Here is a 23,743-nt window from a genome sequence, read left to right as displayed (position 1 = left end):
CTTAAGTGGTAGAGGATGATACAGCACTTGAGTAGATGGTATTTTTCAATGGTATTTATATAAAATTAATACCTAGTTTATTTTCTTTCAGTTTAGTATTTTCTGTTTCTTTTAAGAAAAACAGTTTTCTTTTTTTTTTTTTTATTGCTTAAAGTATTACAAAGGGTATTACATATGTGTCCTTTTTTTCCCCCCGGCCCTTGACAATCCCCTACCCCCCAGTGTCTTATGTCCATTGGTTATGCTTATATGCATGCATACAAGTCCTTCAGTTGATCTCTTACCTCCCTCCCTCCTGCCCCCCAACCCTCCCTGGCCTTCCTGCTGCAGTTGGACAATCTGTTTGAGGCAGTTCTGCCTCTGTATCTATTATTGTTCAAAAGTTTATAATGGTCTCTATTATCCATGAATGAGTGAGATCATGTGGTATTTTTCCTTCATTGACTGGCTTATTTCGCTTAGCATAATGCTCTCCAGTTCCATCCATGCCGTTGCAAATGGTAAGAGTTCCTTCTTTTTTATAGCAGCATAGTATTCCATCGTGTAGATGTCCCACTTCTAGGAATATATCCCAAGAAACCAGAAACACCAATCAGAAAGGATATATGCACCCATATGTTCATAGCAGCACAATTCACCATAGCTAAGATCTGGAAACAGCCTAAGTGCCCATCAGTAGATGAATGGATTAGAAAAACAGTTTTCTTAATACTGCATTTTATAACTTCTATCATAGACTTTTTGATTGCTAATAAGAATGTATGAAACAGATATACACTGGGGTATATGCTGAAACTTCATTTATGAATGATCTGCATTTTTTTTATCTCATCTTTTTATTTATTTTATTTTATTTTTTTGAGGGTAGTTTATTTCATATTTATTTATTTATTTATTTATTTAATTGTTTTATTGCTTAAAGTATTGCAAAGAGTATTATATATATGATCTGCATATTTACTTGTAGAATTGCTTTCATAAATAATAAAAGACTAAAAACAACTTTAAGTAAATGTCCTCATCAATACATACATCAGAACATATTCTTGATCTTTCCCTCCCTATTCCAGCAGCTATTTATTAAGTACTAAACGTAGCTGTGGGCCCCGGGGAACGTAATGATGCACGGGCTAGTCATGTCCCTGTCTTCATGGAGCTTGTTTTCTATGAGGAAGGCAGGCGATCAGATGAGCAATGAGACAGTGCGGTGAGAGCTATATTGTAGAGACCTTACCAAACAGTGGGGGTGTCAGCGAGCTGAGGGCAAAGATGTAAACGTGGAAATTAATCACGGTATTTGGAAGTGCCAGGGCTTAATGTAAAAAATGTATTTGGGAGAAATACTAATAAAACTTTTTTAAAGGTTAAAACAATTTTAACTATATAAATATATTTAATTTTATGTAAATGTAGACTATTTTTGCAATGTAATTAAGAGTAAATGGAGCAGGGTGATGTTACTTCAGTTAAATATTGCAGTCACATATTTGTGTCCTTTATGTAAAATTTTAGTTCTGCTTTTTTATTCATCAGAATTGTGATTACTGAATACTTGTTACAAATATACAGTTAAAAAAGCGGTGGGACATTTACAGTGGAATGCTATGCAGCTATAAAAAAGGATCTCTTACCCTTTGGGACAGCATGGAAGGACTATTAATACTAAGTGAAATAAGGCAGAAAAAGACAATTGTCACATGATCTCACTTACTTGTGGAATCTAATGAACAGAATGAGTTGACCAACAAAATAAGACCCGAGGCATGGAGGGATGGAACAGACTGATATATCTGGATGTGGGGGTGGGGGCACAAGGAGAGATCAACCAAAGAACTTATATACTATTATGCATAGACCAGGGACACAGGCAGTAGGCTGGTGAAGACCGAGGGTGGGTGGGGGCTGGGGTGAGAGAAATAAAGTGGGGGGGGGGGCAAATGGGAGACATCTGTATACTATCATCAATAAAATAAATTATAATAGTATTGTTGGCAATATGTCAGGTGCTGTGGAGGTCATAAAAGAGTTGGGAACACTGAGATATCATGTAGCTGTACATGTGTTCCATAGAACATTTACCGAAGCATTAATAATAAGTAAAGCACTTCTTAGAACAGTGCTTCGGACATACCAACATTTCATACTCTTATATACTGGCCTCTATTATTTCATTTTCTTCATCATTATCATCATAAGTAAAGAGTATTTTTTTTGTGTGAGCCAGCCTGATAAAACGTGGATACGTACTACTTATGCTCAAAGAATTAGTGAAGTTTTAAGATGTGCTGTGAGACACTCCAATAGACATTAATGGTGGGGGTGGAGTGTTTGCAATATCAGATACCATGGATTCCCATGACATCAGGTAGATCAGAGGCATTCGGTTAACCTCATTAAAGTATAGTACTTTATTTTGGCTTCTCAGTAAGACTAAGTCTTTTCAAGTTTCTTTAATCATAGTTTACTTTTAGTGATCCTATATTTCCTTTGCTGGTACTTCCCACCCACCACCTGCTCCCTGTCACCAGACCTAGTGGAAAAAATGAGTTCTAATCTAAGAATGGCCACCTAATTTAAAAACATATTTTCTGTTTTATTTTTATTTGTGGCTTTGGATTCAAAAAAGAAATTTATGTTCTCTGCACATTGTAGTACCCACTATCTTAGTACTCATCTGACTCATTTTTCATTCTTTTTATAACTTTGATTGCAAGTTAATCCTTTAAAAGCTCTGCCAGAAGCAGTGATTGGTGTTCCCTTAGTTAATTCAGCTTTCCATCCTCCTCTAAATCATTGGTTAGATATGAATAGCCTTTACAATGGATTGTGAGGTTTAATCAGTGTAATGTGGAATAATGATATGCTTCTATGGATGCTGTATAATCATTACAGTGTACAAATGTTTAGATGTTCAGCAGTTTGATGCCATTTTGTCGTGTTTCCAGGCTGAAGTAAACATATTTCATACACCTGCTTACTTCGTTTTATTTGAGGTTTACCATTTTACTTCTTCCTTCATGTTTATTGAGACATCATTTGTAGTTCCTTATGATAATGGAGCTATACACTCTTCATAAAAATTAATATATGTAGTGAGCACTGCATTGAGATCTTCTTGGGGCCAAGGTCCAGGACCTTATGTTTGGTCCTCAAATGAACCAGTACCAGGTCCTTAGCAGAACTGACTGAGGACTAGACCTTTTGTAATGCCAACTTGTTGCTCAAATTATTTCAGCATTGTCCATAGGGAACTCTTACATTGGTTCCAGTAGCATTTTGATATGATCCCATCTTTCTTTCTTTTTTTTTAAAGTATATATTATTGATTTTAGAGAGGAAGGGAGAGGGAGAGAGATAGAAACATCAATAATGAGAGGGAATCATTGATCGGCTGCCTCCTGCATGCCCCACACTGGGGATTGAGCCCTCCATCTGGGCATGTGCCCTGACTGGGGATCGAACTGTGAACTCCCGGTTCATAGGTTGATGCCCAACCACTGAACCATGCTGGATGATCTTTCTTAAAAGCAATTCCTTGTTTTCTGACACAGAAGATGCTTTCCATCACCTTGTATTCCCTCTGCCTACATCCTAGAATCATTCCTTTCCCAAGGTCCCCTGGTTCCTTCTAATGGCGATATTAGGCATTAAGATTTGGGTGCTGGGTGGGCTTGTTTTTACTGGGAATTCACCACTTCTAGGCCCTCTCACTGGACAGACTGGGAAATATGTAGGTACATACTAACACATCTATCTCTACATATCTATAATTATTTCTACATCTAGCTCTCCATACATGTTAACATAGATACATATTCATACCACATCTCCCACTTTAACCCACCAGCACAGATTCCTCCTTTGCTTATTTGTGATTTTTTTTCCTCTGAGTGTAGGAAACCCGACTCTCATTATCTGTAATAGATTTACTTGTTTTTTCAACCTTCCTAGACATAAACAGTAATTTAGAATTGCTAACCCATATCTCCGTGAAAAATCAGTTTACCAGCTAGAATACAGTATTTGTGTACAGTTCTTTCTGTCTTTAGCTTTGCAATAAGCAGCGTTGAGCCTTTTTTCCCCAGTTATGTAAGTCAGTTCCCTCTTTCTTTACAGTGGGGTTATGCCATACATTTATAATATAGTTAAATTCATTTGTCACGGGATGCAGTTCATCCTGGGTTCCCTGGGATCCTGGTGAGTTCTTTTTTTTAAAAGATCTGTGTGTAGTCAAGTTTATTCTCTGGGCATATAGGCCTTTGAGTTTTGACAAGTGACTGGAGTGAGATATCTACCATCATGGTACCATTCAGAACGTTTCCAACCCCTTGGGAAGTTCCTGTGTAGCCTCTGTATATCAACCCCATCCCTAGCTCACCAGTCCTTAGCAACCACTGATCTGTTTTACATCCTTATAGTTTTGCCTTTTCCAACATTCTATCATTTTAAGTTCATGCTTTAGTACAGTTGTGTGTCAAGACAGATTTGCCTTTGTTTCTCAACACGTTGTAGGCTGAACAATAAATCTTTGTTGTATTGTGTTTTCTGAAACCAACTTTGGTGTTGAGTTAGCTCGTAGCCAGCAAATCAAAAAGAAATCTTTGGAAAAGTACATGCAGTGAATTAAACGTATTAGGTGCGATTTTTACCATGGAATATTTCAGGTCTTGTTGGGAAAGAGGAATAATAAGAAAGCCTTATACTTTTACATTAACATTCTGTTGATGCAGCACACTTCCTGTCTTTTTTATTCTTTGTGAATTTTTCAGTAAATATATTTCTTTTGTTGTTTTCAGAATTGCTGATAATTACATTTTATGTGAGAGCAGTTTTCTTAAAAAAAAAAACAACAGTAAATGCAATTTAGGAAAAAAATGTATTTTGTTTCCTTAAAAATAAGTATCAAAGCATATTACTAAGGGATTATTATATTTTTGTTCAGGCTTGAAGACATTTTGCTTATTTTTAACTGTATTTTTTTATTTTTCTACTTGGTTTGTAGCCTTTAGTAAAGTAACTTCTTTTTGATCAATTGAAATTATCTCTATTTAGAATAAGGGATAAATAAAACATTTCGTACAGAAAGATTTTTCTCTGAGACATCTGTGCTGTTATATTTTATATTTTTGATGGTGTTGCCGAAGGAAAAGTGGATACTGTGTCTTTAATGGAAAGCAAAAGGTTATCTTTCTCTGGCCTTTGTGTGCTGATGTGGTGTAGGCAGCCAGACAGGCAATGTGTGCAGAGAGACCGGGGCACCGGCTGCGGATCGATAGGAGTGGTGTGAAGTGAATTAATGCGAGGCAGGCCGTCTGTCTGTCATAAGGATTGCGGGGAATGTGGGGCAGTGTGGTCAGTGACTGCAGAGATCTGCTTCCAATAAATTCAAACCTCTGCCTGAGAAGAAACTCCCTTCTTTTTTGTTAAATTTTACTTTATTCAAAGTAAATGTTCATATCAAATTATTGCCTTTTGTTTATTTTTATTGGACCACTAGAAAACTGTAGTTGTGAGAAACTGATGAAATAAAAATACCTGCTTTTATTTTAGATCCATTTTTTTAAAACTCAGTAGAAATCTATATTATGGAATGAGAAATATAATTGTGGTTAATATTTATAAATATTTGGTATATATTTTTCTTTCTGAGTTCTAACAATATGGTTTATCGCTTCCATCTAATCTTTAATGAAATAATAAAATTATAATGAACTCAGCTGATTTTATAGTCCAGTATTGGTTACAGTGCTATATTTTAAATGTTACTCTATTAAACTTTAGTATTTAATCTTTGATTATTAAGTTAATCACATGACACTGAAGTCTTTTGAGTTCAAATAATTTATCATTACTCAGTTATTATTAGCCAGTAGGAGAAAAATGATTATAAAGGCAATTTACACACTTTGGAAAGATAAATTTTAGAATAATATTTTACTGGTGGGGAGAGACAACTATAGTTTTATAACATTGAATGTCTAGATGGCATGAAGATATCACCATGGAAGTTTCTTTAGTCATTGAACTTTCCAGCAACTGCATATATAGTATCCTTCAAAATATTTAAAAAAACCAAAAGCCACAAATATTCAAGGATTTCTTTTCTTCCAACATATATTAACTTATACATGTCTGTGTGATATTCACCCTTGCTGCCTCAGGCTTATGACAGGCACCCACAGAAGGAATCTGAGTCATTAGCCACCAAGAACGGTCCAGGACTAGACATAGCAGTGGCAGCTCCAAGGTCTAACTACTTAAATTTGGGGAACAGAACATACCATGTTAGTGCCACTACTTTGTACAGAACTGCTGCAGTGGAAAAATTAACAGTGCTGTATCAATGGCCCCTGATGAATTCACAATGACAAAGCCATTCCTTTGCAGAATCACTTTGTGGTTGATTTTTCAGATAAAATTTTAAAATAAAGAAGGGGAATTACTAGAAAATTAGTAATAAGTTCATTAAAAATAGCTATTCTATATAATAAAAGCCTAATATGCTAAGTGTCTGGTCGTTTGTTCAACCAATCAAAGGATACTATGCTAATGATATGCTAAGGCTGCTCAACCGCTCGCCATGACATGCACTAACCACCAGGGGGCAGATGCGCCAACCTGTAGGTTAGCTTTCTGCTGGGGTTCGGCCAATCGGGACTAAGCGAGATGGGCTGGACATGCCCTGGAGCCCTCCTCAGGTGGCCAACCTCCCGCTTCCCTCTCTGGCCCTGATTGTGCACCAGTGGGGTCCCTCGGCCTGGCCTGTGCCCTCTTGCAATCCAGGACCCCTCAGGGGATGTCAGAGAGCGGGGATGTCAGAGAGCTGGTTTCAGCTGGATCCTGCAGGCCAGGCTGAGGGACCCTCCTCTCCCCACCGAGTGCATGAATTTTGTGCACCAGGCCTCTAGTCTAAAATAATCACAAAGAGGAGCTAAGAAGGTAAATGCCACATTCCTATATAAAGGCGTATTGCTTAAATACAAAATCATAGATTGTTTCAGATTATTAAATTAAAATGTAATTTGAGACTAAGATTTCTTAGTCTCATTTCTTGCTTAATCCTTGATAATTTTTAAAATGATTAGAGAAATAAGGAAAAGATATTAAGGAACAGTTTAGATAATAATAATCATTTCTTAGTAGTATTTTCCTTTTCTGTAAAAATTAAAAGTTTCTATGAAAATAAAGCTGGCATTTATATGTAAGAAGTTTACAAATCAATTTAAATTGATCTCATTTAATCAGAGAGGTTAAGTAATTGCTCAACAAAACACAGCTACTAAATTCAGGAACAGTATTAAACATGTAGATCTTTTGATTTCAAACTCCAATATCCTTTACTACCAAGACCTTCCAGGGGCTGAGTTTCAGGACAGGAGGTATGACAGAACACCACATCACAACCATGAGAAATCATGGAATAAAATGATACTGAGTGTAAATACTGTCCAGCCCTTCATGGTGTTCTTAGGCTATACCAGGTAACTGTTCAAATGAGACCATTCAATGTTTTGGGAGAAGGCTTAAGGAGCAAAATTGTATATCTCAGAGTAGTCAAAGCTGAAAGACCAAGTAAGTGTGCTGAAACTGGTAAGGGATATAAAATCCCTTATCTCTTAGCAGATAAAAGAAAATGCAAAGAATAGGCTAAAACTACAAACCAATGTCTCTAATTAATATAGTCTCAAAAACCCTTAACAAAATATAAGCAAATAGAATTTAGCAACATATAAAAAGAATTATACAGCATTACCAAGTGAGGTTTATTCTAAGAATGTAAGTATAGTTATATTAAAAAAAACAATCAAGCCCTAACCAGTTTGGCTCAGTGGATAGAGAGCTGGTCTGGGGACTGAAGGGTCCCTGGTTTGATTCTTGTCAAGGGCACATGTCTGGGTTGCAGGCTTGATCCCAGTAAAGGGTGTGCAGGAGTCAGCCAATCAATGATTCTCTGTCATCATTGATGCTTCTATGTCTCCCTCCCCCTTCCTATCTGAAATCAATAAAAATAGATATTTAAAAAAAGAAAGAAAAAAACACCCTAACCGGTTTGGCTCAGCGGATAGAGTGTCGGCCTGTGGACTGAAATTCCCAGGTTCGATTCTGGTCAGGGGCAAGTACCTTGGTTTCAGGCACATGCCCAGTAGGGGGTGTGCAGGAGGCAGCTGACCAATGTTTCTCTCTCATCGATGTTTCTTACTCTCTCTATCCCTTTCCCTTTCTCTCTGTAAAAGGTCAATAAAAAATAGTTTTTAAAATAAAGAAAGAAAAAAGCAATCAATATAATGTAAAATATTAACAAGCTAAAGAAAAAAATCATATGGTCATAGTAATCATTTAACAACATTCAACATCAAGTAATGATTTTTAAGACTCAGAAAACTAAGAAATAAGGAGGAACTTCCTCAACTTAATAAAAAAGAATATCTACTAAAAATGTATAGCTAACATTATAGTTAATAGTAAAAGACTGAATGCTTCTCTCCTATCACCAGGAATGAAGCAAAGATATCTACACTGGCCACTTGTATTTAACACAGCATCAGAAGTTCTAGCCAGTATAATAAAGCAAGAAAAAACAGCAACAACCATACAACCGTACAGTTTGGAAAGGTTGAGATCAATTGTCCTTATTAAAGGATCTAATAACTGCCCATTTGGAAAAACCAAAGGATTCTTAAAAAAAAAAAAAAAATTAAACTAATAAATGAGTACAGCAAGGCTACAGAATACAAGAATTGTTTTTTAAATCAATCACATTTCTATATGCTAGCAATGAACATGTGGAAGCCTAAATTTAAAAAATACTATTAATAATGGTTAAAAAAACTGATATACTTAGAAGTAAGTCTAAAAAAACATATACGGGACTTGTGTGCTGACACCTATAAGACACAGATGAAAGAAATCAAAGATCTAAATAATGAAACAGAGACATATAAGGGTGAGGTGAAGTAGATTTACAGTTGTGAGTACATAAGGGTTTATTCTTATCTTATTATTAATTATTGTATTACTTTCCATATGAACAACTGTACACATACTTTTGCCCTTCCCTGTAATGTTCATGGGTTTGTAGGTTCATGTAGAAGATTCAACATAGTAAAGATGTTGATTCTCTATAAATTGATATATAGGTTTAACATAATCCCAGCATAATTTTTTGTAGGTATAGAAAAAATTATTCTAAAATTATGTAAAGACAAAGGAAGTAGCTAAAAGAGTTTTGGAGGAAAAAAAGTAATGTAGGAAAAATTCGTCTGCCTCATTTCAAGACATCATCTAATGCTATTAAAACTACTAGAGGCCTGGTGCACGAATTCATGCATGGGTGGGATCCCTCGGCCTGGCCAGTGATTGGGGCCAATCAGGAGAGCCGGCTGGCCAGGGGGAGGGACCGTTGGTGGGGGGAGGGACTGTGGAAGATTGGCTGGCTGGCTGAGGGGAGGGACCACGGGATGTTGTCTGGCTGCCCCCCAATTGGGGCCAATGGGATAACTGGCTGGCCGGGGGGAGGTACCGCAGGAGGTTGGCCAGCCTCCCGCAGGAGGGTTTGTAGGAGGTTGGTTGTGCAAGTGCACTGACCACCAAGAGGCAGCTTCTGCGTTGAGTGTCTGCCCCCTGGTGGTCAGTGCCTGTCATAGCGACCAGTTGTTCAGTCGACCGGTTGTTCAGTTGCTTAGGCTTTTATATATATAGACTAGAGGCCCGGTGCACAAAAATTTGTGCACTCGGGGTGGGGGGGTGTCCCTCAGCCCAGCCTGTGCCCTCTCGCAGTCCCTCAGCCCGGCCTGTGCCCTCTCGCAGTCTGGGACCCCTCAGGGGATGACCACTTCCTGGCTTAGGCCTGCTCCCCGGGGGGATTAGGCCTAAGATGGCAATCAGACATCCCTCTGGCAGCCCGGAAGCCCTCAGGGGATGTCCACTTGCCAGTGGGGAGCAGACTTAAGCTGCAGTTGGACATCCTTAGCATTGATGAGGAGGCAGGAGAGGCTCCCACCACCACCGCTGTACTGGCAGCCATTAGCCTGGCTTGTGGCTGAGCAGAGCTCCCCCATGTGGGAGTGCCCTGACCACCAGAGGGCAGCTCCTGCATTGAGCGTCTGCCCCCTGGTGGTCAGTGTGTGTCATAGTGACCAGTCATTCCCAGTCCTTCTGCTGTTAGGGTCAGTTTGCATATTACCCTTTTGCTATATATGATAGAGGCCTGGTGCACGGGTGGGGGCCGGCTGGTTTGCCCAGAAGGGTGTCCCGGATCAGAGTGGGGATCCCGCTTGGGTGCCTGGCCAGCCTGGATGAGGGGATGATGGCTGTTTGCAGCTGGTCACACCCCCTTCAGGGTGGGGGTCCCCACTGGGGTGCCTGGCCAGTCTGGGTGAGGGGCTGAGGGCTGTTTTCAGGCTGGCAGGCGACTGAAGCTCCCAACCTCTCCTTTTTTTCTTTTTTTTTATTCTGGGATTTATTTACCTTCTATGGCTGTCACTGGAGCTGAGAGCCGGCTTTAGCTCTGAGGCCCTGCTCCAGCTTGAGGCCTCGGCTGCTGAAAGCAGGTATCTGGGGTTTGTTTGGCTTCTATAATTGCAACATTGTTTCTTAGAGTGCAGCTCAGAGCCCAGCCGCTGCAGGCGGGGAACCTTGGCTTCCTCCATCACTGGAGCAAGCAAGCCTCCTGTTCGCTTCAGCTGCCTGGCTGCTGGTTGCCATCTTGGTTGGCAGTTAATTTGCATATCACCCTAATTAGCCAATGGGAAGCGTGTTGGAGGTACAGTTAATTACCCGATTTGTCTTTTATTAGATTAGATGTGGCTTTAGGCTAATAGAATAGAGAACCCATAAAAGATTCATACAAATACGCCCAATTGGTATCGGATAGTTGTAAAAACAATTCAATGGAGGAAAGACAGTCTCCTCAACAAATGACCTACTGTAACTGGACATCTGTAGACAAAAATCCCAACCTTGTCCTAAGGTTCACACCTTAAAAAAAATTAATTCAAAATGAAACATGGACTTAAATGTAGATCAAAGAAGTATAAAACTTTTAGATAAAAAAAAAAAATCCTTTGAGATCTACAGTTAGACTTGACACCAAAACCACAATCTATAAGTGAAAACTTGCTAAAGTAGACTTCATCAAAATTAAAAACCCTATTAAGAGGCTTAAAAAGCCTCTACAGACTGGGAGAAAGATTCACAAATCACATATCCAACAAGGGACTAATACCTAGACTATTTAAGGCACTCTCAAAACTCAACAGTAAATAATCAGGCAGTTCCTCTAAAGGTTAAACATGGAGTTATCATATGACCTAGCAATTCCACTCCCAGGGAATGAAACATGTCCACATAAAGACCTGTATGTGAGTGTTCACAGCAGCATTATTCATAAAAGCCAAAGAGTTTTTAAAATATGAATGCTCACCAACTGATGAATGAATACATGAATCTATTACAATTTATTGATGAAAAAATAATGGTGATACATTCATACAATGGAATATTAATCAGTATTACAAGGGAATGAAGTACTAAGTAAACGCAGCCAGTTACAAAACACCACCTGCTGAAATGTCCAGAACAGGCAAGTCTAGAGACAGAAGAATATATGTGGTTGCTTAGGTCTGCGTAGACTTGGGGAAGAGAGGAGTGACATGGGTGGGGTTTCTTTTTGGATGATGAAAATGCTCTGAAATGGATTGTGGTGACAGCTGTACAACTCTGTGAATATGCTAAAAACCACTGAATTATACATTTGAAAGACAAATTTTATGGCATGCAAATTATATTGTAATGAAGCTGTTTTTAAAAGTTGTCTTTCTAACAATTCCAGATTAACCAAGGAATTCATACCACTTCTGTATATTCCCTTGGTACCTTTTCTGTAGCGGAAGGAAACAAAACATCTAGCCAGCAGTATCGTTAATGGTAAAAGACTGCATGCTTCTCTCCTATCATCAGGAATGAAGCAAACATGTCTACACTGGCCACTTGTATTTAACACAGCAGCTTGATCTAGTTCACCTGTCTGCTTTCAATTAGGTTCCTTTCAATGTGATAATTATCTGACCTCATATCTAATTCCTTCATAGACAGAGATGTTATACACTTTCGGGGCAATGCATTTCAAGTCCTTTACATTGATCCAGAGACAAATCCCTCTTTTGTCATCATTCTTCTGCCCACTGCCAAATTTTAAGCAAGCTAATATTAAAGATAAATAAATTTAATTTTTTAAATAGTCCTCACTTTCTAGGTACTTTTCCTCTTTTAGCATAATAATGTCTAAATCAGCTAAAGCAAGAATGTTGAAAGGGTACAGTAAAAATGTAATATACTTCAGCTTTATGTTTTTGTTTTTCCCAGATTTTAGTGAAAAAGTCAATATATTTTGTATCCATGTATGTACACACACACATAAAGAAATAGAGCCCATATTAATGTTTGTTTTGGTACTTTGTGTCTCTTCCTAATTTTGGTGGATGTACAGGGGTGAGCGAAAGTAGTTTTACAGTTGTGAGTATGCAAAACAGAATTTATTCTTGTATTATTATTTATTAATTGTATTATTTTCCATGAAAACAACTGTAAACTTATTCTTCTCACCCCTGTATTGTATTTTTTTAAATGTATTTTGTTTGCATCCGTAAGTTAAAAGGATTTAAGAGTCTTGATCTACCTTTCTTTTAGTTCTTAAAAACGGAACCTTGTGATTCCCATTTGTTCTAGCTGGGGTCTCAGCGGAAGCCATGCAGACCATCACCACTGCTCCCGACACCGCCACGGGGCCCGAAGCCAAAGTCCAGGAGGAAGAGCATGACCTTGCAGAAGATGACATCACAACTGGTAGGGAGACGTCTTTAACATAATCTGGATGAGCCTTGTCCAGTATTGGAAAGTGCTTGCCTGTCGTTTATAGTGGGACTAAGTATGTTGACGGAGAGGATGGAAACTGGTATTGATGGAGTGTTTGGCTTTACAAGACTCTTTAGTGTCCTTTTTGATCTTGAAGTGGAAAGAAGTGGAACCATTTATTTGGTCTGGGTTTGCTCATTGTTGCTCTAACAATGAACCTGCTAGCTGTGCATTTCATTTTCTGGGGACCTTCTAATTCAGAGGTGAGGCTCATTTCTAAAGCCTGGGAACATGGAGAGGAATACACCTATTATGTTATGAAAGGTTTTGCAATTATAGGGTAAACTGAAGCTATTGAAGTTGTAATAGCAATATATGCAATATGGACTGCATAAGGAAACTTACAGATACTCTTTTTTATGTATACTACAGAAATAAATGCTGCTTTTAAAAGTTATTTACATTCTTATCTGTATTATTTATCACCTTACCAGGCATAAAGTAAAATTTAGAAAAGCTATATAGCACATATTTTCAGCCTGTCTTTTTATAGATTTAAACGGTTCCAATTACTGGATCTTCAAATGCATTCAACTCAATTTTTTTTTTTTTAATGCACAGAGGATAAAAAACAATCTAGTATAGATATTTTTATTGGTATTAAGAATGATAAACTTTTGTTTTTGGTGTGGATGGTTAAAATGTAAAATCTGACGACATATGTCTATAATTATCGTGAAGCAACAAATATTAACTCAATAGTAATCAATAATTTGAGAAGAAGCATGCCCAGGAAATATCAGTAAACTTTCCAACAGAAATTAAAGGGAGAAAGGAACAAAGGGGAGGTTTATTTTGTTTTTCTTTTAAAGCTCTGAGTGGCAGTTTCCTTACTGTTAGCACCTGAATGCCTTTGAAATTGCTTCACTGGGAAGAAGGTGAGGGAGCCTAATGATCTCCCTTGAAAATTTACAAAGCCTGTATTACCTTAAAAACCCATGTTTGTGTCACTGCTGCAAATAAGGAGTTGACTAAGTTGGTGAGCATCTGGTTTTCAGTAAAAATGAGAGGATGGTGGTTCTTTTTGCTTCTTACTTTTTAATGTTACCAATTCATTGATATTTTAAAAATCATCTACCTTAAATATAAATTATTTTAGAAACTTTCACCTCTTCTGAAAGTCATTTGCACTTCACAAGTATGAAATTTGTTTCAGTAGCTACTAAAGGAAATTGTTTCATTTGCAAGTTTTTAAAATCATTTTTTATTTTATTCCATTTTCATTGCTTTTTAAAATGCTGTTGGAAATGTTTTGTTATGTATTAATTCCTATAAATTTTAAAGGCCTTCTTTTATAAAAAAAAAAAAGTAGTGGTTTAATTCACAGGAAAAAAGAAGAGGTTACCTTTGCAATAGTAGAATAATTCAGTTTGCATTCTGAATAAAAGGTAAAATTTTGAGCACTCAAACAATACTAAATCAATACATTGAAATTTTGAATTATGCACTACCAAAGTCATAAGATTGCATTATAACATGTGACTGTTTTTGTCTGATTGCTGAAACAAATCAAGAAGCTTAAAAATAAAAATCTAGTGTTGGAGAGTAAATTAATGCTACACGAACTGTCTCTGAACCTGTCTGAAGTTCAGTTAAACATGTGTGATGAATGGCTTCTATCAGTTGATTTATTCATTTCATGCCATGGGTACTAGAACAAGAATGTTCAAAATCCAGAGAATTTAAATAACTGAAAAAGGGTTCCCTTACCATGTTGTCAAAGCAACTAGTATGCTGCAGTCTGCAGATCGTGCAGGTTAGATTGTGTGACTTGATTAAGATGTGGTATAGATTTTTATGAAGGTTTAGAAGAAAACCATATTTCTTTTTATTGACTAGAGTCCTATATAAATTGCATTATGAAAAATATGGTAGATGCATCAAGAGAAAACTGTTCTAAGCATAATAATCTTATTTGGGGATAACCAGCATTGTAGAGCACAAGTATAAGAGGGAAAACTGGTCAGCTTAGTCATTCATGTTGAAAAATCTGATTGCTTTTTCAGTTATTTAAAAGAAATGGCTCTAATAATATCGTCTCATGAAATAAATAGGAATTATATCATGACAGAGATCTTTGCCTGTATTTTGAATGGATTCTTATTCGGAGACTACAGTTAAGCTAATATGTATTATTGTATTAATTATGTATTTGTAGTAATCTGGAACTTAATTTTTCAGTTAACTTAATTAAGCAACTGACCAATATATCAATTAAAATATGAAGTATAACTAGTGCTTTTGCTATAGGAAGAATAGTCATTTTTGAAATTTTTCTTTTGGATGAGGAATTGAAGGAAGTATGACTGTGGTCTTGTGACACTGGGATCTGGGTCTAGCAGTCTTTGTTTGTGTTGCTTATAAAAATAAAGATCCATGGATAAAACTGTGTAAGTGTTAGCTGTAGTCAATTGGAACTAATTAAATTTATTTGAAATGAAGAATCTTAACTGGAAGAGGACAGCTGGAAAAACTGGGAAGAAAAAATTGAGTCTTGATTGAGACAATTTAAACCTTCTCGCTGTCATTTAAAGAATATGCTGCAGCTCCTGTCTATATCTTTTTTTAAAGCTAATATCTATTGATCGGCTCTACAAAGTAATGCCACAGTGCGCCTCGGTCAACACATACACTCGGTTTTTCTTAGCATTCTATCTGAGGATCATCAAGTTCCTTCCTTTAACCACATGTCTTAATAACACATCAAAGCTATACTAGTTATTTTTCCAGATTAATATTGTTTTTAATGTAGAAAGATATTAAAACTTCTTCCATTCTTTATATTGTATAGTATGCATGGTAATGTACTTTCTTTTTCAATGAAATTGCTTCAGGTTTTGCACTACTTTATGTCAAATCAGTTTTAACAATAATAATATTTTCTTTAAAATTAAATGAATGGCATTAAGATTGTTTCTAGATTATTTCAGAGTCACAAGACTATTACTCTAAACCTATGGTGTTTTTTTTCATATGAATACTTTTATTTTTAGAATTGTAATTGAAATGTTTCTATAGAATAACCTATCTTCAATATTTGTTAATAATATGTTCTTATTTTCACTACAATATTAATAGGTTATAATTATATTAGTGGGATAAATCTCACTAAAAACTGACTTACATAGAAAAAAATTTAGATAAATCATAATCTATCTTTTTAAGGTAGACCTTTTAGGTAACTTTGTTAATTATCCTTACGTATTTTTCATCATTGTAAAGGATGGCATTCTGTGTAAGGATGAAGCTGTACATCACTAAATGTTGCGTTTTAAAATAACCTCCCCCTAAGTGCAGGTTAAAAGAAGGGTTTCATTCACAAACCTGCGTGGATCCATTTAAGAAAGTCACTCTATTTTTCTGAGGGTCATACTGCAGTGTCTTGCCTCTTGTTCAATGTTGCAAGGACACAAACTGACCATATAACAGTGATAAAGGGTGAGGAGTCACTGACATTGTCAAATAGAGACAACTTGATAGCAAATGACCAGCCCAGTTGATAGATTCAACTGTTTACAACAAAAGCAGATATGGATCTTGATATGGGTCTGTTGTATTTTTTGTAAAATTTAAATTTATTATTTTAAAAGGTGAGAAGTGCTATGGATAAAAGAAAAAATAGGAAAGGTTAAGAGAAATGGAAAGTTACATCTATTGATAATTTACAATATCTAAGCACTTTACACTCGACTCTGACAGCATTTCTCTAAAGTGGATACCTGTATTTTCCCAGCTATGTAGGTGAGGAAACCAGCCCGGAGAGGTCACTTTTATAAGGTCCAATACTTAACAAGTGATAGATCTGGGACTTCAAATGAGTCCTGCCTGATTCCAAAGCTTATGTGTGGTCTTAAGCACCACCCCACCCTGCCTCACATTCTTAAACTCCTTTAACTTTGGCAGATTTTCATTTTCTTTTGAAATGTAAGGTGATGCCAGAGTCTACCTTTATTGTTATGACATCAGGCATAAGCCTGGAATTTGCTGGATAGCTTATCGTAATATTTAAAATGCAAACTTGTTATTTAAATGTAGACCACAGATTATCTTCTTTAGAGACAAAAAAAATCTCACATATTTGTTCCTTAAATTTTTAGCCATTATTTCAGACTACTGTGATATAAAACTATAATATAAGTAGTGTTTATTACTAAACAGTTACTTTATTGCATACATATAAAGTGAAATATTTATTGTTCTGTCTAGGTTTTGAAGTCATCAGTATAAAACAGACATCTTAACATATATTCATAACTAAAAGTCAACATCTTTAGTATGTTAAGATTGAGCTGACAAGGACATCTAGTCCGAGACTGAGTATTGATTTGTACATTTTACCATTTACTAAAAGCTTTATTCATAAAATGTTTATACATTTGTTTTGGCTGAAAGATAGGAAATTCATTCTGTTAAAGTACATATAAATTTCAAAGAGCAAAATTTATGACATTATGTATTCAGAAATCAGAAGTAATTTCTAAGCAGCCTTTCCCTTTCTCACTCTTTAATTTATAATTAACAGCCTAAAATTTAATCTAAATAACTCACAGTTAGATCTATGTGAGTTTTGAATTGTGATCACTCCCCTTACTTTTGCCTTCAGAATATTAGCTACTACAAGATATAAATTTACTATATTAAGGTTTTTGGATAATTACAAATCATGAACACTGGTTTATGTTCCATGTGGTTTTCATGAACAAAGATATTAAGAAAAATAAAAGTGTGGATTTTATAGTTTTCTGGGTGAAACAAATCTGGTTGTGGGAGCACACTGACCACCAGGGGGCAGCTCCTGCATTGAGCATCTTCCCCCTGGTGGTCAGTGTGTGTTATAGCAACTGGTCGACCGGTTGTCCTGGTCATTCTGGTTGTTTGGTCCTAAGGGTCACTTAGACTTTTATATATATATAGATCTCATTGAAGGCCATCACTAATTTACCTTTTTATACCTTTTTCAATCTGAGGTAAGACAATGTAAATTAAAATAATTTTTTGTTTAGTGTTTGACTCTTGGTTCTAGTTGTATGTTGACAAGCTGTTAAGTAGAATATTTCTGCATATGATATTTGGGGTTTCCTGACAGGAATACAACCAAGTTATGGGTTTTAGTCACTTTTTTTTCACATTGACCCTCTGGTGACTGACCTTCTCTTTTCTTTGGTTTCGACTACCACCTGCATGCTAATGATGAACCATTATGTGTCTGTAACCTAGGCTTTTCTTCTGAGAATCAGGTTCATATGTACTCTTGCCTCAGTGTTCCACAGATGCCTGAATTCCAAGTCCAGAATAAGCTCATATTTCTCCCTAGAACTCATTTCCTTTCATATTTATACTAGAGGCCTGGTGCACAAATTTGTGCATGGGTGGGGTCTGTAGACCTGGCTGGTGATCAGGGCCGATTGGGGCCATCTGGCCCAGTCCCGATTGGGGCTGGGCCAATCAGTCCTGCTGGCCGGGGGGGAACGAAAGGGGGAGGGGCCGCGGGAGGTTGGCTGGCTGCGGGAGGTTGGCTGCGGGAGCACACTGACCACCAGGGGGCAGCTCCTGCATTGAGCATCTGTCCCTGGTGGTCAGTGTGTGTTATAGCAACTGGTCGACCGGTTGTTCTGGTCATTCTGGGTGTTCGGTCCTAAGGGTCACTTAGGCTTTTATATATATATCTCATTGAAAGCCATCACTAAGGGTGGGTACCATTAGCCACCCAAAATCCCAACTGAGACACCAGAAATAAACTGGCTTTCCCTCTTCTCTGCCTTGTCCACACGGAGTTGGTGCCAGTTCTTGTAAAGGTGCATGTTAAATAGCTCCTGATGAGCTTTCTGTTTGCCATGTCCACAGAGAATACCTAGGTCCACATGTTCAGTTTTTTCTACTTTGGATTATATATTATTATATTCTTCTGTATCCAGTTCCCTTTCTTCATTCCCTTATCCTTCTCCAGCTCATATTTTCCGTCACTCAGAGTTTTAGAAGACAGTTCATCTCCCTTCACCCTCTTTAATTGCTGCTTAATGGCTTCCCATTGATTATAGCACAAAATCCGAACACCTTAGCCAGATATAGAGAGCCCTTTGAAGACTGACCCCTAGCTTTACCAGCTGCTAAGCAATACGGAACTTTTCCCCAGAGTCTCCTATTTCATGACTTATACTTTGCATGCGCCTCTCCGTCTAGCTGGGATATTCTCATCTCTCTTAGCCTTGTGGTTAAGTTCTCTGGGTTCCCTTCAAACCCAGCTTGGGTGACACTGTCTTCCCGAATTCCTCGAACCCTCTTATGTAGGATCTCCCTCTTGGCTGTGTGCACTTCTGCTGTGATACTGTTGGGTGACTATTTCACTGCCCCTGTCCTCGTCATGTGTAGGCATGTGACTTTTGCCTCTTTATATTCCTAGCTTTTAAATAGTACCCAGTCATAGCATTTTCTCAATTAATGCTGGTTGAACAAATGATTGAGTTAGTGGAACCATAACATAACTCATATCTCAAATAGCATTTCTTATGTACTATAGACTATATGTTTACTTATATATATTTACTATTTACTATATTTACTATATATATCCTATTCTTATATAACATACATCGGTGTGTGTGTGTGTGTGTGTGTGTACACATCTTTAACCTTCCCCCTTCTTAGTTGATATTTAATGGCTCAAAAAGCAACAGATTAGTGAAGGAATAGACTTATTTCCAGATAAACTGTGGTCTTGATATTGTGAAAATGAGACTTGGAACAGATCTAAGAGCATGAGTAGGTCTACTGATTAGTCACTGTTGATTCCCATTTAAAAGTCTTTTTCTTTTGAAAAATAATATATCTTCAAAATTAGGGAAAGAGGTGACCCATAGGATTTGGGTGAGAAAAATAGGAAAAAATACCTGGGGCAAATGTGTTTGGTAACTGATATCTTTCTTTCTTTTTTTTTTTTTTAATTGGTTTCAGGGAGGAAAGGAGAGGGAGAGGGCAAGAGAGATAGAAACATCAGTGATGAGAGAGAATCATTGATTGGCTGCCTCCTGCACGCCCTCTATTGGGGATCAAGCCTGCAACCCAGGCATGTGTCCTTGACCGGAATCGAACCCCGGATCCCCCAGTCCGCAGGCCATGCTCTGTTCACTGAGCCAAACTGGCTACGGCTGCAATCTTAGTTAGAGGGTATTGGTGGGAGGTGCTACTTTGGGATGCGCAATCAGAGGAACGGCTCTCAGAACTCCTGTAGAGGCCCCGGTCTGTGGTCCATGCTGACCAGGCAGTGGAGATGTGCTGATGTAAGTCTGTGAACCCCTGTTTTGGTTGCTGTCTTTTTATCTATGCTTTTCTTCCTTCTTTGCATGTCCTTCTCATTGCCCTGGGGATTGTGCCACCTCATTTCTAGGCCCCCCACCTCTGTCAATGAAAACCCCAAATCGTGTGGTTTCCCAGGAGCTAGTGGCACCAGGGTAGTTGTTCTCCACGAGACTGCTCTGGGGCTTGGTGGCCCACTGCAGGAGCAGCAAGGGGGCCGGTGTCGGGGGTGGAAAGAGGAGAAGGGGGAGATGCCCACAGGAAGGAGAGAAAGGCAGGGTTTTTCCAGGAGGCTTGACATTTAAACACACTCCACTGAAGAATGAGAGTGGAGTCCTGCTGCGTGGTGGTGTACGTGGTGTGTCTGTGGCATTCCTCTGGGTGCCTGCAATCAGTTATTTAGCACCAAGAAGACTTGCTTTTTACCGTCTGTTGAAAATTGCAAGTCACACACTCCAATTTAATGTGTTCAGGCTGATGGTTAAAGGCTTGGCCTGGGGTGACTTGCCTAAGAAAAAGCACAAAAGGAAAAGAGGCAAGAGAGCAAGGACAAAGCACGGCTAATAAACACCATTTGAATGTTCAGTTTCTGTTTAAAAAGTTTTAGACTTTTACAAATGGAAAATATACTTCACATCAGTGTATTTTGACCAAGAAAGTGTTTGTGTATTTAAATGAATTAAATATTGTCCATAACATACATTAATCAACTGTTGCCTTGGCACTGAGTCTTGCATAATGATATTTTCCAATAATAGCACTTGTATTTTTTAATGTGTGTATATGTAGTCTGTTTGCATATAACACTTCTGCAAGAGGTTGGCCAAATAAATAATCATTGACATTATCTTAGCAAACTCATCTAAAAATCAGGGACTTAAACTATTAACTCTCACAATAACTCACAGCATCTATTGAGTACTTAATGTGTGTCATGTTGTGCTCTAGGCTCTTTTTACTCATAGCAACTCATTGTAATAGAGCCTCATTCTCACTTCCATTTTACAAGAGAGGAAAATGAGGCACAGAATGGTTACGTCACCTTCCAAGTCAAGGCCAAGAGTCAGGATTTGAATCCAGGTCATCTATCTTTAGATCTTGTGCTCTTAAATGGAAGTCATTTGTTCAAGTCCATGTGACTTAAAAAACCTTATAAGAAAACTGAGAAACAGATATATTCATTTTGACATATCGTTTTCTCTGTGTGTTACAGAAACTCCTATTTTAATTTTTAATATAGTTATAAATTGTTGTTGTTAATCCTCACCCAAGGATATTTTTCCATTGATTTTTTTAGAGAGAGTGGAAAGGAGGGAGAGAGTCCAGAGAAAGAATCATCCATGTGAGAGAGACACATTGATTGGTTGCTTCCCACGTGAGCCTGGATTGGGGCCGGGGATCAAGCCTGCAACCGAGGTACGAGGTATGTACCCTCGACCGGAATCGAACTGGGGACCCTTCAGTCCATGGGCCGGTGCTCTATCTACTGAGCCAAATCAGCTAGGGCTAGTGATAGTTTTTTATGTAGTACCCGGAAATATTTACAATGTAGGGAAAAGACTTTCTGTTTCCTTTAAAAAGAAACATAGATAATTAGCACAGGAAGTAATGGTACATATTTCCTAGATAAAATTATTTTATGTTCATATAAAACTACACACATAAATGTACCGGCACATATATAATACTCAATCACAAAAGCTTAAGGTTTGGTTTTCAGATTTAAAAAAAAATATTTTTATTATTGAAAGTAAATAATCATTGACATTATCTTAGCAAACGCATCTAAAAATCAGGGACTTAAAATAATAACTCTCACAATAACTCATCAGCATCTATTGAGTACTTAATGTGTGTCAGGTTGTGCTCTAGGCTCTTTTTACTCCTCACAGCAACTCATTGTAATAGAGCCTCAAAAGCACAAAATATATAAAGGTTATATATTCTTTTTTGATAAATTTAGACAAAATATGAAAAAGCAGGAATACTTAGATAAGAATGTAGGGGCTGTTAAAAAAATAGCCTTTCTTATGAGTGGATAACCTTCAGGATGAACTTAAAGTTTGGCCTTTTGTGAGCTATATAATAACACCTCATGGATAAGAATGAGTTGCATTAGATTGTGGCACACTATTGTATATCTGTATATTACATGAATTGCCTTTATAATTGATAACAAACCCATATGACCAAAAGTTGTAATTCACAAAAGTAATGACAACAATGTCTCATAACTCACAGACTTGATGTCACACCTGTGAATGATTACTTTTACTGTGCAAGCCATGTTAAAAAGGAAGAACAGGTTTTAAAACGGATGTGGCATTTTGAAGAGCTCTTTCTGTTATTTTATGGTCACTTTTAATACACAAAAAGATAATCAAATTGACTAGCATGCTTGAATAATTTCCCCATGATTTCTTGGATTAAAATTAATTGTCAAACATAAAGGCTTTTTTATTTTTAATTGGAAATTTTTAATATGTTTTTATTGATTTTAGAGAGAGAGGAAAGGAGAGGGAGACAGAGATCAAGCCCACCAGCTGGGCATGTGCCCTGACCAGGAATCAAACCAGCGATCTTTTAGTGCATGGGATGACGCTCAACCAGTGAGCCACACCGGCCAGTGCAATTTGAAATTTTTAAGCACAAATGAAAGTTAACATTTACTTGAGGTGAGGACAGTCAGGAACCTGAATGTATTTTCTCCTCATGTGGTATACCAGAAAGAGGGGTTCTCCCTCATAAAGAGGATAAAAATCAAGTACGAATACATACCCATCTCTTCATTTTTATAACTATATGCCCTAAATATAGATAGGGGTGACTTAAATGAAGTAAACCTAATTTCAAAGGATTCAGGGAAACTGAATCAGCTACTCTCCCTTTGTCCTTTTTGTATACATTTTTCAGTGTCTTTGGTGCTGGTAAAAGAAGTGTAAGGATTGTTTCATTTAATTCAACAAGAACATTAACATGCACCTTGTATTTTTTTTTTTTTTATCAGCGCATTCCAGGGAGGATTTAATACATCAACCAGTTAGTTGAGAAGGGGAGGTCTGATTTGAGAGGCTGTGTGTTGTCACATAGCTGTGTGCACACACATACACAACATATATGTATATACGATAGGCTTTTGATGAGAATTCCAAGAGCTATGGATGAGTTAAGGGTAGGAATTTTATGAATGAGGTAAGCCTGCATTTGGGGCAGAGGTGGACAGACTGGGAAAAGCTTTTGAGTTGAACTGTTAGTTTAGAGACTTTGAAGTGAAGGCTGTGGAGAGTTGAGAGGAAGAATAGTTGCCTGTGGCTGAAGGACTGCAGTGCCACCCAGGCGCGAGGCTCCACTATCAGGTCAGACATGTTCCTTGGGAACGTACCAGGTTTTGCATCGTGTGCTATATGTTACTTGAAAGCAGGGTTTATTATTAAACAGGTATGGAAAGGATTTAAAATGTTGCTGAAAGGTATTGGCTTTATGCCCAATGTGCTTAATTCTACCTTCATGGCCTTTTTTTTATTCAACAGGTACTTGT

The 23,743-nt window shown here is 37.5% G+C and overlaps 1 protein-coding gene across 10 annotated transcripts in view; it reads left to right on the top strand.

Moving 5' to 3' along the window:
- WDR7 (WD repeat domain 7) overlaps positions 1-23,743 on the top strand; it is a 305,323-nt gene that overhangs the window by 113,548 nt on the left and 168,032 nt on the right. For all 10 annotated transcript variants that reach the window (XM_036321172.1, XM_036321173.1, XM_036321168.1 and 7 more), the window contains one exon: positions 12,727-12,843. In XM_036321172.1, coding sequence (XP_036177065.1) covers positions 12,727-12,843 — 117 coding nt within the window. The remainder of the gene's footprint in view (positions 1-12,726; positions 12,844-23,743) is intronic.

Source organism: Myotis myotis, unplaced genomic scaffold (genome assembly GCF_014108235.1).
Source record: "Myotis myotis isolate mMyoMyo1 unplaced genomic scaffold, mMyoMyo1.p scaffold_m19_p_9, whole genome shotgun sequence".
In the NCBI taxonomy this organism is placed as follows: Eukaryota; Metazoa; Chordata; class Mammalia; order Chiroptera; family Vespertilionidae; genus Myotis; species Myotis myotis.
This window is presented reverse-complemented; position numbering and strand designations above follow the sequence as displayed.